The sequence below is a fragment of the Vipera berus genome, assembly GCF_964194415.1.
Source record: "Vipera berus genome assembly, chromosome: 1".
NCBI classification, from domain to species: Eukaryota; Metazoa; Chordata; class Lepidosauria; order Squamata; family Viperidae; genus Vipera; species Vipera berus.
This window is the reverse complement of record NC_138202.1, coordinates 229694320-229708419: the sequence shown is the minus strand read 5'-3', so window position 1 is coordinate 229708419 and position 14100 is coordinate 229694320. Positions and strand designations below refer to the sequence as shown.

General features: G+C 36.4%; 1 protein-coding gene across 1 annotated transcript in view; it reads left to right on the top strand.

Moving 5' to 3' along the window:
• Window positions 1-2372: 2372 nt before the first annotated feature.
• The window catches only part of BMP5 (bone morphogenetic protein 5), a gene marked incomplete at its 5' end in the record, with an annotated part of 45608 nt that continues 33880 nt past the window's right edge, over window positions 2373-14100 (top strand). Inside the window, one exon of the mRNA XM_081327189.1 lies at window positions 2373-2859. Within this exon, the coding sequence (XP_081183315.1) occupies window positions 2373-2859 (487 nt within the window). The remainder of the gene's footprint in view (window positions 2860-14100) is intronic.

Here is a 14100-nt window from a genome sequence, read left to right as displayed (position 1 = left end):
CTTTAGCGTGCTACAGATATGACTCCTTTAACCCAAAGAATATGTTCTAGTTATTTTTAGTCTGTTCTGGCCCAATTTTGGTTCCTTGTCTGTTAATATTACCCCTATTCCCTATCTATTGGCCAATAGAGTCATTTTTCAGTAATAATAAATGAAATCCAAGTATAAAGATAGTGTGTGGATTGATAGTATTTAATTGGTTGGAGTGAGAAGAAATGAATTCATTGAGAATCTATTGCCCGTATACAGAAATGTCCTCATGTAATCTATCACTAATGCCCATTTGGTACGTCCTATTTGATAAAATAAAGAATGTACTTTTGTGTCGAAGGTGTGGTGAAAAGAGAAATGTCATGTAAAACGGAAAGCTGAATTCATAAGTGAAGGTTCATAACTTGATTACTGAAATATTGAGTCATAATTTCCATGTGATTAGTGCAGCACTATTTTTTAAAAAAAATATATGCAATAAACAAGCCCCACAATAGAACAAACAAGCCCCATCTCTTTTCAATACAACAATCTTATATACTCAGCTGGGATGTTAGTTCCTTATTGTGGTGTCAATTGGACCTGCTGTTTTTCGTTTTATAAAATGAAGTATTTATCCAAATCAAAAGGTTTTCATTCTCCTGAAATAGTATAGGGTTTCCTGCCTAAGCAGGGGGTTGGACTAGAAGATCTCCAAGGTCCCTTCCAAATCTGTTGCTGTTGTTGTTGTTATTATTATTATTATATCAATTGCCCTGGCAAGGCTCAGGACTGCCTTGAAAGAAAAAATGAACTAAAATATATCTGAAAAATGTGTGAGGTTGCTTTTTCAATCAATCCCCACAACAGACCAATAGTTACTAAATGTAATATATCAAGAAAAGCAAACAGGAAGCAGAGAGAAGAAAGTATTATAAGGCTTTGTGAAAAATCATCACATCACTTCCACTATTTTGTAAATAAATGCTGTTTTCGGTCCAAATTTGGGCGATAAATAGGTGAAAAGCACTCACGCTTATGGTATAGAAGCACCCAGTCTGTTACAATTGCATCTACTTAAGGCAGCTGGCTCCAAAACTGTATCCTCGGTCATGTTCCTTTAACTGGAAAGATAAGCCTGTTTTTTAGGTCTCTGCTTGAAACTGTGTGACTCTGAAATGCTTTGCTGCAGTTGGATGGGACCCTTCCAAATTAAGGAGCATGTCCCAAAAAACTCCAGGCCTCACATGCTGATCTCAGTGGAATGTGAAAGTATTTAACCTGGCCTGCAAATGGTTCCATTTAAAAAGAGGAGGTTCTGCAAACTAGTATAATTCAAACAAGCCCTATGTTCTTTCAACTCTGTAAGTGCTCAGGTGAATTGCACGCTAGATTTTAAGATCGATCAGTTGACACAATTCTTTTTGGAGAGGTCATTACTCCTATCCTATTAGAGAACTCTACACTGGCTAGTTGGGGAAGGGGAGTAACTGTGTGGCAGTAGAAGGGTTAATTCATTTTCCCCCCCCTCACTTTGCCAGTTTCAAATTACAATGAGAAGCCTCTTCTTTCCCAGCAGGGTTGTGCTTACATTAGCTTTCAGATCTCTCTTGAAGGCAGCTACTCTATTTTTGCCTGGTAGAGGTGAAAAATCACTTTTAAGGAACTGCAAAAGACTGGATGGATATTGAGAAGGGGAGGGGTCCTGGTGTTTTTTTTTCTTTTTCTCAGACATATCCCTGGGTGAATTCAGAGGAAGACGTTTTCAAGCCTGTGATGCATGTTTCAGATGGGCTGGACGTTACCAGTGTTAATAGGCTTAGCTGGGTGCTGGGGAAAAAAATACCAAAAGGAAATTGCACCATCACCAAGCAGTAGTTGAAGACAGAAAGCTGGCATTCAGGAAAGGACAGCAAGGTGGAAGAGCAGTTATCTAGTTGGGGATTAGGAATCAGAGCATGAGGGGACTGTGCTGGTTATAGCTGTTTGACAGAAGATGATCTGTTGTTTCATTCAAAACTATCCCCAAGTCTGATCATCTCAAGGTTTTGAATAGGAATGCCTGCCTCAACTGATCAGCTTCTGGGAACCTGTTCCGCCGGTGCAGGAGAAACAGTAGCAGCAGTGGAAAAGTGGACGTCTGAATTTCAGCTTTCATAGAACTGCAGGCAGCCTGACACGTCCCATCATACTTCAGGAAGAAGTGGAAGATGATGACCAATATGGGAAATGCAGAAATGGCAACGCTGACATGAGGCATAGGTAATTCATCGTTCATTTATTTATTATTTTATTTTTAACCTTCCCTGGTCCCAGGAACACCAAGACTTCGTAAGAGATCAGAAAAAAAGGAAAATACAACGTTATTTCAAAGTTATTTGTGCATTTTATTTTATTTTAAAATGGACCAAACTCTGTTCAAAGTTCTATTGAGCTTACTCTGGAATTCCTGGCTTTTAATGGATTATGCTAAGGCAGGCATGGGGGACAACCATGTCCACTCGAGTTTTATTTATCGAAGATTGCGGAACCATGAGAGGCGAGAGATCCAAAGGGAAATTCTTTCCATCCTGGGTTTACCACATAGACCCAGGCCATTTTCAGCTGGAAAACAAGCTTCCTCAGCACCCCTCTTTATGCTGGATCTCTACAATGCAATGACAAATGAAGAGGATCCCGAAGAGTTGGAATATTTGGTGAGGGGATCATCCCCAAGCGGAGAGGGCAAAGGGCTACGGAAGGGCTACTTGGCATCTCCAAATGGGTACTCCCGAAGAATATACATATCACGGACAAGTTCACTGCCTACACAAAGTCCCACCTTAGCTAGCCTGCACGACACCAACTTTCTGAATGATGCAGATATGGTCATGAGCTTTGTCAATTTAGGTATGTTGCCAGTTTCATTTTATTTCCTTTGTTTGAAATCTGCTCTATGGTGGACAAAATAGGAGAGCAAGCGCCCTTACTTTTAAAGGCAAAAACTGGCCCCTGGAAGAGGTACAACTACAAGATGGAGTTGGGCTAATGGTAAAACAGCTACTAAGTAGCCCTGGGTAGGGGGAGCTTTCTCTTACCTTTAGTATAAAGTCAGTGTCAATAACATTCCTGCCTTTTGTTTTCCTTCTTTCACTGATGTAATTAAAATGATTACATTGGCCCAAGAATCATTTTTAAAAAAATAGAAAAAAAAAGCATGCAAATGCATTGCTATGTATTGTTTGCTTTGCAAATCAGTACAAGATTATAGGAAATAACAAGTAATTGTCTGTGCTTCAAGGATGATAGAATTAGAGATTCAAACGGTTGAGGGGGGGGATATTTCATATTTCACAAGTTGCTCATAGGTGATTCTCATTTGCTTGTTGAATTAGGGAGAGCGCTTGTGGAATTCCCTAACATGCATGCAGAATTTGTGGCCAAGTATGTTTCAGGCATTGTGGCTTTTCCTTTCTGAAGTGAAGTTTCCAAACAATGCGTTGTTGTTTCTGCTATTTTATATTTGCAATTTTTATATTGGTAAAGTTTGAACACAGATTCTATTCAGGATCGCTGGGTTTCATTTTATTAATTTTAAAAAACTTTCTTTTTCTCACATATTTTTAAAAATGTGAAATTAAACTCTTTAAGATAAAAACTTTCAATTTATTTTAAACATTACAATGATTTAGAGAGGAATAATTATATCATTATTTCATAATGCAAGAAGGTGTGAAAAGTTCATCTGTGGTAATATGGATGTTGTCAAAATATTTCTGTGCCTATGAATTATGAATTTCACATTGGAGAGAAAAATCCATAAACAGTGTTGGATTGAAAGTCTTTTCAGCATTTTGGCACATATCTGCGAAAGATTTCATTGAAAAAGTAAACAATCATATAAGGGCAACTAATTCCTCTTCTATTCCTTTCCTAGAAATATTTTCTATAAGAGTTTTAAGCATCAGCATGAAACTCTTAAGATATCTTTAAATGACATATACCGTTTAAGCTGGTTCTAATTATGATAGGTTAGTACAATGTTTAGTTGATAATTATTATTTAGAAACAATATTCAACAGAAGTTTAGCAATCAGAAATAAAATAATATTTTGCTATTAATATTTTAGGGCAAAGGTATTTTGAAAAGTATTTTTCAAAACTTAGTGAAAAGTACCCACAAACGCAATGTGATTTATGGGCACTACATTTTTTTTTAAAAAAAGCAACTGCAGATGTTCCCCCTTTTCTCTTACCTTTACATTTGAAATGATTTAATGTGTCCTACAGCCAGAACTAAATTGAAATGTCTATATAAAGAATCAGTCATATTGAATGCATACTTTGTATAAGCATTTTAATAAGACAATTAAGGTAATTCATTGACCCCTAGTTTAACAGTTAGCTTTAATTCTTAAAGTAACTGTCTTCTATTCGTCTAAAAACAGATTCAGTAAATGCATTATTAAACAGATGACTGCAGTTTTTTCTCTTCAGATTGTGGTTGTTGGATTTCTATAAACAAATAGGATTCCTGTTCATGTGCATTCAGCATTACCCGTGATGACAATTAAGTTTACTATAAGGTCATTTTTCTCCCCTAGCCTACTAAGCTTTCTTAATTTATATTATCAGATAATAGTAACTGTTGTGTTAAGGAACATCAGAATGCATGTTCTATAATGAAACCTGATTTTTTTTTAAACTCTCGAAATGTATAGACATCATTAAAATGAAATGCTTGCTAAAATAAACCTTTATCTGGTTTATATGCCCTATTAAACTAATGTTTTACCTTTCAAAATAGATTAAAGTTAGATTGCTTCTTGCTGTCTTCATAGTTGTGCAGAATTTCAGGGCATCAAGCACCCTTTTCGTTAAGACGAGATGAATATTTTTGGTGAAACTAAGAGAAATCTTAATGCAATTAAAGTACATAAAACATCATGCTAAAGAGCAACCATTCATATTCCATATCTGATAATCAATGGCAATTATAATTAAAAGTACCACAAAGAAAAATGGTAATGATAAATGCATCTTTGGTCACATTGTGGACATTGGTGGAGGTTTACACTATCCATCATCTGCAATCAAGTTGCTTTCTTCTGGAAGTACTCCTGACTCTTCAAGTGGAGGGTCATTATCAAATTACAGTACATTAATCCCCCACGAGATGATAAAGAATTTACATAAATCATTGCATCTGCCAAACTCTAACGATTTAAAAACTTCTACGCTAAAAATAACAAATGGGAGGTGTTAAGTCCTAGAAATGCTGCTTGCTGGGAGCCTGAGGTAATAAAGTTTCATCCTTGAGGGACATGTGATTTTAAGGCAGAAAAAAGAAAAATCCTCTGGAGGAAGGAAGATGGTTTCTGTCATAATAATTATGCTGGTGGAATAACTGCTGATAATGTTTGCTTGCTTTGTTAATAAAATTTAAAATGCCTGAGAGGGTATTAAAAGCGGATCCCACTGGTAAAAAAAAGTAAATTTAAAGGTTTGTTTTGTCTTCAATGTTCCTTTTCTTTTTCTTTCCAAAAAGTGAAGCCAAAGCATTTTGCCATTTTCTCCACCATTCACATTCTAATATATGGCAATATAAACTCATCTTCTCTTCCTTTACCATGGCATTCTAATCTTGATGAAAAACATTTACTGAGAGATAATTCTTAGTGCCTTGCTTTTTTTTTCCTGCCCAGCTCTGCTCATGTTCTTTTCCAAAACTTTTTGTTTCTGCCTTTTCCACCAGATTCCCCCATTCCCTAATTTGCAATGTTGTACTTTTTAACTGTAGCTTTTAACTGGTTTTAATTGCTTTTAATGGTTGAAGGTTGTAGTGGTTAATTAGACAGACAGATATAAATGGCAGGCATATATTTCTCATTTTTCTAAATAGACATCCAAGTTTATGCCACAAAGATAGATACATGCATAATATTGGCTTGACGGCTTTCATCAATGATGAATGAAAGCTTCAGAAAAGATTGGTCTAAAACACACCAATCAACAGATATAAGAAATCCGTCAACATTTTTTTTCTTAAATGAACCAACTACAATATTTTCAAATACCTACTTTAATTTTAACAGGAACTTAACATCAATTACTGCTTCACAGTGGTTTTTTTGTTTTTTGCTTGATTGAAGGAAACGGAACTGTTTGACAAATCCTGTTTAGATAGACAGATTATTTGTTTATGTACTGGTATATACTTGCTTTTTAACTTGAACTGCAGAAGTGGCATACCAAGTCTCCGCTCTGTTGTTGTTAGTAATCAGCTGTTATTGGATAGGAATGTATTTTAATTTATGCTACTGAGAATGTTCAGTTCTGATTGAATTTATATTAAAAACAGTCCTCTAGCTTTGCTAAGATTCAATCTACTTAGATAAATCTGAACTGAGATGTGGGTGGATGATGGGAGATTCTGATTTTTTCTCCCCATGAATAAGCAATGAAATAACTTATGATTGTACGATTATTTAGAGAATTTAACGATGACCAAATATTTGTTTCCATTTATTAAACCAGCAAGAGAGTGGCATTCTCAGTTTTAAAAGCAGTACACTCAGATTTTCTCTTAAGTGTTAGTAATTTCAGCGGGACTCACACAGACCTCCAGCGAGTATGAACAGCGTTGAAATAATTACAAGTCACCACGCCACAAATGTTTAGTACATTATTTTGGGAGTTGATGCTAGACTTTATAGAATGGAGTATAAGATAATTAAAAAATACAGATGTATTCCTTTTTGGTTACCAGATCCAATAAAATGGGTGTACAGTTTCCTTACTGAAATAGAGCAGCTAAATCCATCTTGGTTTCATATAAAATGAAGGACACTTCCTAAGCCTTGTGGATCTAGTGACCACTTTTTAGAACAACAGGGCGTTTTTACTATCTAAATCCTGGATTTCCAACTGGACCTTTGAGGGTCATAATGTACTTCTTGGTACATGGATACTTCTTGGTATCCATGCAGCTCCCAGCTTTGCCAGCTTTTTTTAATAATTCATTTTAATTGAAAACATGAATGGGAAGCTACCACACTCTCAAGAAAATAGTAGCTTTGAATATCACCTATACAGGTATTGCTATTATTGACCCTAGGGCCAGAGCCTTTTTTTTTTTGAAAAGAAGGTGATGGGCCACTGCAGTATGAGCCCTTGGGGTGGGGAAGTTCTGGTCTTTTGCTGTACTTTCCCTCTCTTAGACTTGCTTTAGCTTTTGTCCTTATGCATTGAAGTAAAATAATGTATATTATATTAGCCCAACGTGATAGTATGGTATGATTTGAAAATGTGATCTATATCTATATCTATATCTAGATTGATCGATCGATAGATAGATAGATAGATATATTTTAAATATATTATCTAACAATATTTGGAAAGCAGTGTATTTGCTCTTCTCCCAGATTTGAAATAGCCTCAACATCTATTTTTCTCAAAAAAAGGCAGGAAAAAGAAACAAAAACCCTGACAGAAGTGAGCAATAATCTGAGAGAATCTGATGCAAACTGATAATTAGGAATGTGTGTGAGGGGGACCTAAATGTGTTTTTCTGTGTGTGCATACATATAAAAATATGCACTGTTAATAATTTTGCCACTGGGAGGTAGACAGATAAAATTCTATTTGTTGTTTCCTTTCAAAGTTGCCTTTTCAGACTAAACACAGTCTTTGGGTGGGAAGCTGTGGGTTACATACTATACATGCTTTACTAGGAAAACAAAACCTCATAGCAACCCTGGATAGCAATTAAAGTAATCCGAAATGATCCTTTGATTGATGTGACTTTTTGTTTCCCGGAGACCCATGTAGTGTGCAATATTCCCAAGCAGCATGGCTATTCTGATATAAAGAACTCTGTGACAGCCATCTCTGGCCTTTATGAGCAAGAAGGCCGGCTGCTGGTTATTGCCTATTGTTAAAGGGAAGATAAAACATGAAAAATAGCTCTTCATTATGGAGGTGTAATTTTCCTTCTTTGCTCCCCTGGCAATTCTTCTAGCTTCAAAGCCATAGGTCACAGTGAAAACTCTGAACTCTTTGAGCCATAGGATAGAACAACCATCATCATTATCATTGCCTCCTATAACCAGCATTAGAAAGAGGCATCATCAGTGGATTCCTTCAAAGGGTAAAGCCATGGTATGTCCGTCCTGTTGTGGTCTGGAACTTCTAGTCTTGTATTTCCTTTTTCTGTTTCCTAGTCTCCTCTCCAAGGGTTTGAACTATGGCAAGAGTGAGGTGAGAGTAAATCAAAGGAAAGGGTAGAAGTAGTCCTTGACTTATGACCACAGCTGAGCCCAAAGTCTGTATTGCTAAACAAGACAGTTAAGTGAGTTTTGTCCCATTTGAGGGCCTTTCTTGCCACAGTTGTTAAGTTAATAACACAGTTGTTAAGTGTATCTGGCTTCCCCATTGACTTTGCTTATCAGAAGGTGGCAAAAAATGATAACATGACCCTGAGACACCGCAACTATTATAAATACATGCCAGTTGTTAAGCATTTCAAGTTTGCTCATGTGACTGCAGGGATAAGCGTCATAAATGTGAAAAAATAATCCTACGTCACTTTTTCAGTGCCATTGTAACTTTGGTCACTAAACAAATTGTTGTAAGTGGAGGATTACCTATAGTGATGCCTATAGGATCCTCCAAAACTTTGGTGTACTGTCACTGCCTTCAAACATCTCAAAGTGTGAGATAGCATTATTAATATTTCTTGCTTCCCCCTCAAAATGACTACATTTTTAATCAACTTAAATTGGGTCCTACCAAACTTAAAGACAGGAACACAATATATTCTAACTAAACCTGAATAGTGTCACCAGTTAAGACAATTATCAATTATGCAAAATGATACAAAAATTCAAAAAGAATCTGCGTTGTCTTGAGAAATGCTGTACTGAGGAATGATTGTTTATATAAGAAATAAACAAAAACCATCTGTCCACAAATGAGTTCCAATTGTGTTCAGTTGTCAGATATGCATAACTGTTAAAGTAATTTTTTGCAATGAGTTCAAGGGCGGAATTTATCCTTGGGGCCAATGGCCACCCTGTTTCTTTGTCTTCCAAGATTTTGCGGAGAATGGAAGGGATATGTTGGGGAGAAATCTGGGAGATCTTGGCCTTGCAGAAAGTCCCTTTGTTCCTGAAAGACTACCTGCAATAGAAAAGAAATCAAGTGATGTGAAAGAAGCCAACACTCGTGTCTTCTGTCATGGCTGATAGGAAGTCAGCTAATCGTAAATGTGGCCATTTTCTGTCACAGACTGTCTCACTCAAATTTTGTAAAATTGCTGCTTCTTTGTACTTAGATTGATGAGCAAATAAACACTATTTCTTCATTTGTGGAAGCCAATGGTAGCCAACAACAACACAAGTGTATCTTTGAAGTTCAGGTTATTCAACTAAAAAGATGTTAGGAATATGTGGGGAATATATCCCCAATTTTCCAGATCTGATATATTTGAAATATCATGGCTAGTAATTTTGAACTCATTTCTCCCCTCAAAAAGAAAAAAAAACTAATCAAATGGCAAATCTTAACCAACATTTTAAATCCAATTACTGGTATAATAATACTTTTATTTCTTACAGTTATCTATTTTATTAACCATATTCAAACATCTGTTTAATAGTATAACATCCCATCTAATAAGTCAAAAACTCTATTTTCTTCAGTTTTACTCTAGCTTTCCAAATCAGTGGATTTGAATCATCAAGTAATTCTTCCTCTGTTTTTGTATGTATTGTTCGGAATGAGGAAGAGAATTTGATTGAAGTATTTTGGAAGAACCCTCAACCCATTTATATTCATTAAACAGCCTCCATCCTTCTCCTTCAGTTTTTCTTTTCATTTCTTGTTTGTCAATATTCAGCATTTCTCCTAACAGCTTTATCATCTGTTTGATCAGCTCTTCTTCCTTATCTTCAAATGTGTTCTGAGATCTTTACAAGTGAGATATCTTTTCCATTTCCAGTGTTATCACTGCATCTTCTAATTTTTCATTTGTCTGTATCTGTCTGTTAATTTCTTCCTTAGGTCCTTCATCTTTGGATCTGTTTCTTCTAATTTTCCTTCTGTTTTCTGGGTTACTAGTTCCTTCTTTGTAGTCATTGTCTGAATTTGTAAGTTTAGGTTAGAAAATTGTTCTTTTATCTCATTTGCGTTATTTTTAGTCTCATCATGAAATAAAACAATTGTCTCTTGGATTGATTTCAGCACAGAACAAATTTATTTCTGAAATTCATTAACATTTTCTTGTTGGTATGTCAAGCTGGGGGCTTTGGAGACAAGTGTTAAATATGTTTTTTTACCATTTGAGGCTAAGTATGGAACAGCCATTTTGTTTTTGTATGTAGTCTTTATAATCCAATAGAGTCCCCAACACAGATAAGCAGCCAAAGAGGTTCTTTCCATTTTTCCAGCTGCAGTCTGCAAAAGTGAAAGTTTCCAGGAGCAAGGAAGAGTCTTATCTAAATCCAGGCTTCAAGCCAAGTTTTCTTTAAGCATAATAAATTGTAGTGCCATGATTCACCACTAGATGTCATTGACACCATCTTCCAGCTTTCCAAATCCAAGCCTATTTTATAGACTTTCAAATATCTTTTCTAAAAAAAGTCTCAAAGGTACTTTTAGTCCCAAAAGTCAAAGCTATATATCAGTATTAATTCCAAATTGATCTTGTAGTTTTCTCTATTTTCCCTCAAAGCAATTAATTCACCGCTTTTCTTTTCCTGAGAGAGTGGGGCACAAACTTCCCTCTCTCATTGGGGAGGATTCTTTGCTTTGTGCATTCTTTTTCCCAGGAAAGTAGTATTAAGGTCATAAAAAGAGGATAAAGTCTTACCCAGTTCCATCGACATTGCTCAAAAATTGCTAGTTAGTGCTTATCTTTGGTTGTCAGCAGCTTCTGACTGGCCACACGAATGTAGCTAGTCTTTCCCCCACTGATTTGGAGGGCTTCCTCAGATCCAGCGGAAGGGCTGCCACCCCTCTGCAATCGACGAGGGTCCCCTCCTTTGTCACCTCTCCGGGGCACCTTTCAACCCTTTTTAGGATCCCCAGTGGTGCAAAATCGAACGTTGAAGATGAAGCCCCATCTTCCTGTGTCCGTTACACCGCGATGTCCTATAATTCCTTTTATCTTAACCATTTTGGACTGTGGTGATGGTGGCCATGATGCAACATGCCTGGAAGGTATCATGTTAGCGAGGGCTGATTTATTAAGCAGTGCCTTTTCCAGTTTGGGAGAGCCAGTTTGATGTAGAGGTTAAGGCACCAGACTAGAGTCCAAGAGAGAATGGTTACCAGATCTAGACTGCAACAATCCAGACAATCATGAGATGGCAGCAAATAATCACATTTTTTCTTTGTTGTCATCTAGTAGACATCAGAAATTTGCAGGCCAAATTTAGTTGTTCTAATTGTCATTCATTTTTTTAAAAAGAATTAAGGAGTTTCAGGGTGGTTGGCCCTTGAGATATAGTTATATGGAGGTACTGCAGATGACACTTGGAACCTATTGTTAAAGAGTGTAGGTTTTTTTTTTTGCCAGACTTGTTAACTCATTTCATAACCTTTAGAACAGGCATGTCAAACTGCCAGCCTGTGGGCTGGATGCGTCACTCCGAAACCATGCCCACCCCATTGCCAGCAATGGGGAAAAAGTCGCAATACATCACGCAACATCATGTGACGTCGTGAGTTTGACATGCCTGCTTTAGAACAAAAGCTACTGCTGATTGATTGCAGGGAATTGCACTACTTTTTAAATGTTTGCATTACCACCATTTCTGTAATTAATTATAACATAATATAACTCTATTTTTTCTAACATCTATTTTTTAACATATTGTAAAGGGTGACGTCTACTGCTGGTCTATGACCGTAATAAAGTTATATTCATTCATTCATTCATTCATTCATTCATTCATTCATTCATTCATTCATTCATTCAAACATCAAAGTTCCAGGTTCCTCAGTGTTATAGAAGATCTGGATTTAAAACTTCAAGGGTCAGTTTAATTGACTGGCTTTTTTATTAGCATGAAAAGCATAATGTTTTATGCCTGCTAATGAAATCATTCAAGGTGGCAAACCAGAGAAGTAATGTCTTTTTAGTCTTGGCCTCATAGTTGATACTTGTGATATCTTCAATGCAAACCTTAATTGTTACTACTAACTGCTCAATTGTCATGCACAAATTGTTTCTGTAATTGCATCTGAAATGGGATTATGTGAAAATAGAGTACATGCTGTTTGATCTATATTAATCCCTCCACACTCACAAGCAACTAGCTGATGGTACAGTGATAAATCTAGTGTATTCAGAAGGATGAATCTTGTTTAGTGACCCAAAATCTAATCAAGGGTAGTCAAATATTGCCACCTTTTAAGGCCTTACTAAAATCACAAAAGCAAATCTTATTGCAGTTTAGGATTATATGTGAATTAGGAGATAGAGTGGTAATATTTACTGCAGTTTAGGATTATATGTGAATTAGGAGATAGAGTGGTAATATTTATGTGGTTATCACTTACATTTTTTATAAGTTTTACTTTGACAAACAAATCTCAGATCAGCCAATAAAATTATTTTTTTGATTTTTTAAAATATATAACCCTTCTGTCTTCATTGTTTTTAAGTCTTGTTAAGTGTTCTCCTCCCCTTCCCCTTTGTGCTAAATTACAGAGTCAGAAAGAGTTTTGGTAGGTTATAGTAGCATCTGCCCTTAATTAGCGAGCTTGTGGAATTCTTATAATGGCTAATTATTATTTAATCTTTAAGTAACCAAAGAATTGGATTCAGATTTAGATATTCTTAGGACTGAACGTAATGGAACAAGCTAGTAATGACTAACGTAAGATGGTTATTTCACTGGTTTACACCAGAAGTCTACAACTTTTGAGAGAAGTTGCATATCAGGAGTTGGGAGAACCTGTTGTGAGCATTTTTTAAAATCAGAAGACACCCTCAGTTGCAAAGCACTAGTTTACTGAATGCTACTGATACATCTTTCTTTGCTGCAGGACACCCTCTCAGTTTCTCAAATGTTTGTTTTCTACCAAAATTTATAGGGGCCATTTGGCATCCAGAGGCATTTTTAGAAAGCGAGATGAGATTTCTGCTTAAACCTTGCCTCATTCCAGCTATAGTTTTTTTCCCTTCTTAATTAAATTATTTTTAAAAGAGGTAAAAAGTATTGGAGTGAGAACCTTACTACAGCTTCATAGGCAAATCCTTTCAACCCAGCCATTGAAGTTTAGAGCAAGATCCTTTCCCGTCCCAAGGTGTGGATGTGCATGGAGAACACAAAGTAGCTACTAATGTGCTTGGCCATCAAGGAGTTGCTCTCTGGAAACCACAGGTTAAGGGATGAGGATGGTTGCTGTGATGTACAAAGAGAAGCTAAGATCAGAAGAGAGGGGGAAAAGGGGTCACTTCCAACAAGGAAGGTCCTTGTTCAGAGTCCAATTTATGAGAGCTAACTTGCCCTTCAAGTTCATATGTTGTTCAGCAAGCTGTGGGGGTTCCCCATAACAGTCTGTGAAGAAGGATTCGATAAAACACCGGAGCACATCAGGCAAACCTGTCAGAACTGACAACTATTTTGTTTGTTTTGGTGGAGTGGTGGTTGTGGGGCCAAGTTTGGTTTTGGCTGATGATCAAAATCATTTCTGGGCAAAGCTGACACAAGGACCTTTCAGCCATAGCTGTGGTTGGCCCTCATGCCAAGTCAGAGGTTTCTTAAAATGTCACTGTTAGTCTTGTGTTTAATTTTGTAACCTTCCCAAATGTGTGTGTGGGTTCATGTGTGTCTGTGGTGTGTGTATATGTGTGTGTTTGTGTGTCTTGAGTTTTTTGTATGCAAGTGGAAGATTGTATGGGCATGTATATATGTATGAATAAAAGGCAATGGAACTTTCATCATTAGCAAGTAAGGTATTACTTGGGAAAAGCAGTATTGATCCGAGTTTCTGTCTCGATCAACATCTTTGGAAGCAACTGTTTCTCTATACCATGTTCTTAAAGATTAACTTTAAATAATTAGTCTGCTTGGGTTTTGATAAGTCAGTGCTCTGCATTCATTAAAATCCTGATCTCATTTTAAGTCTATTTTTATCTCC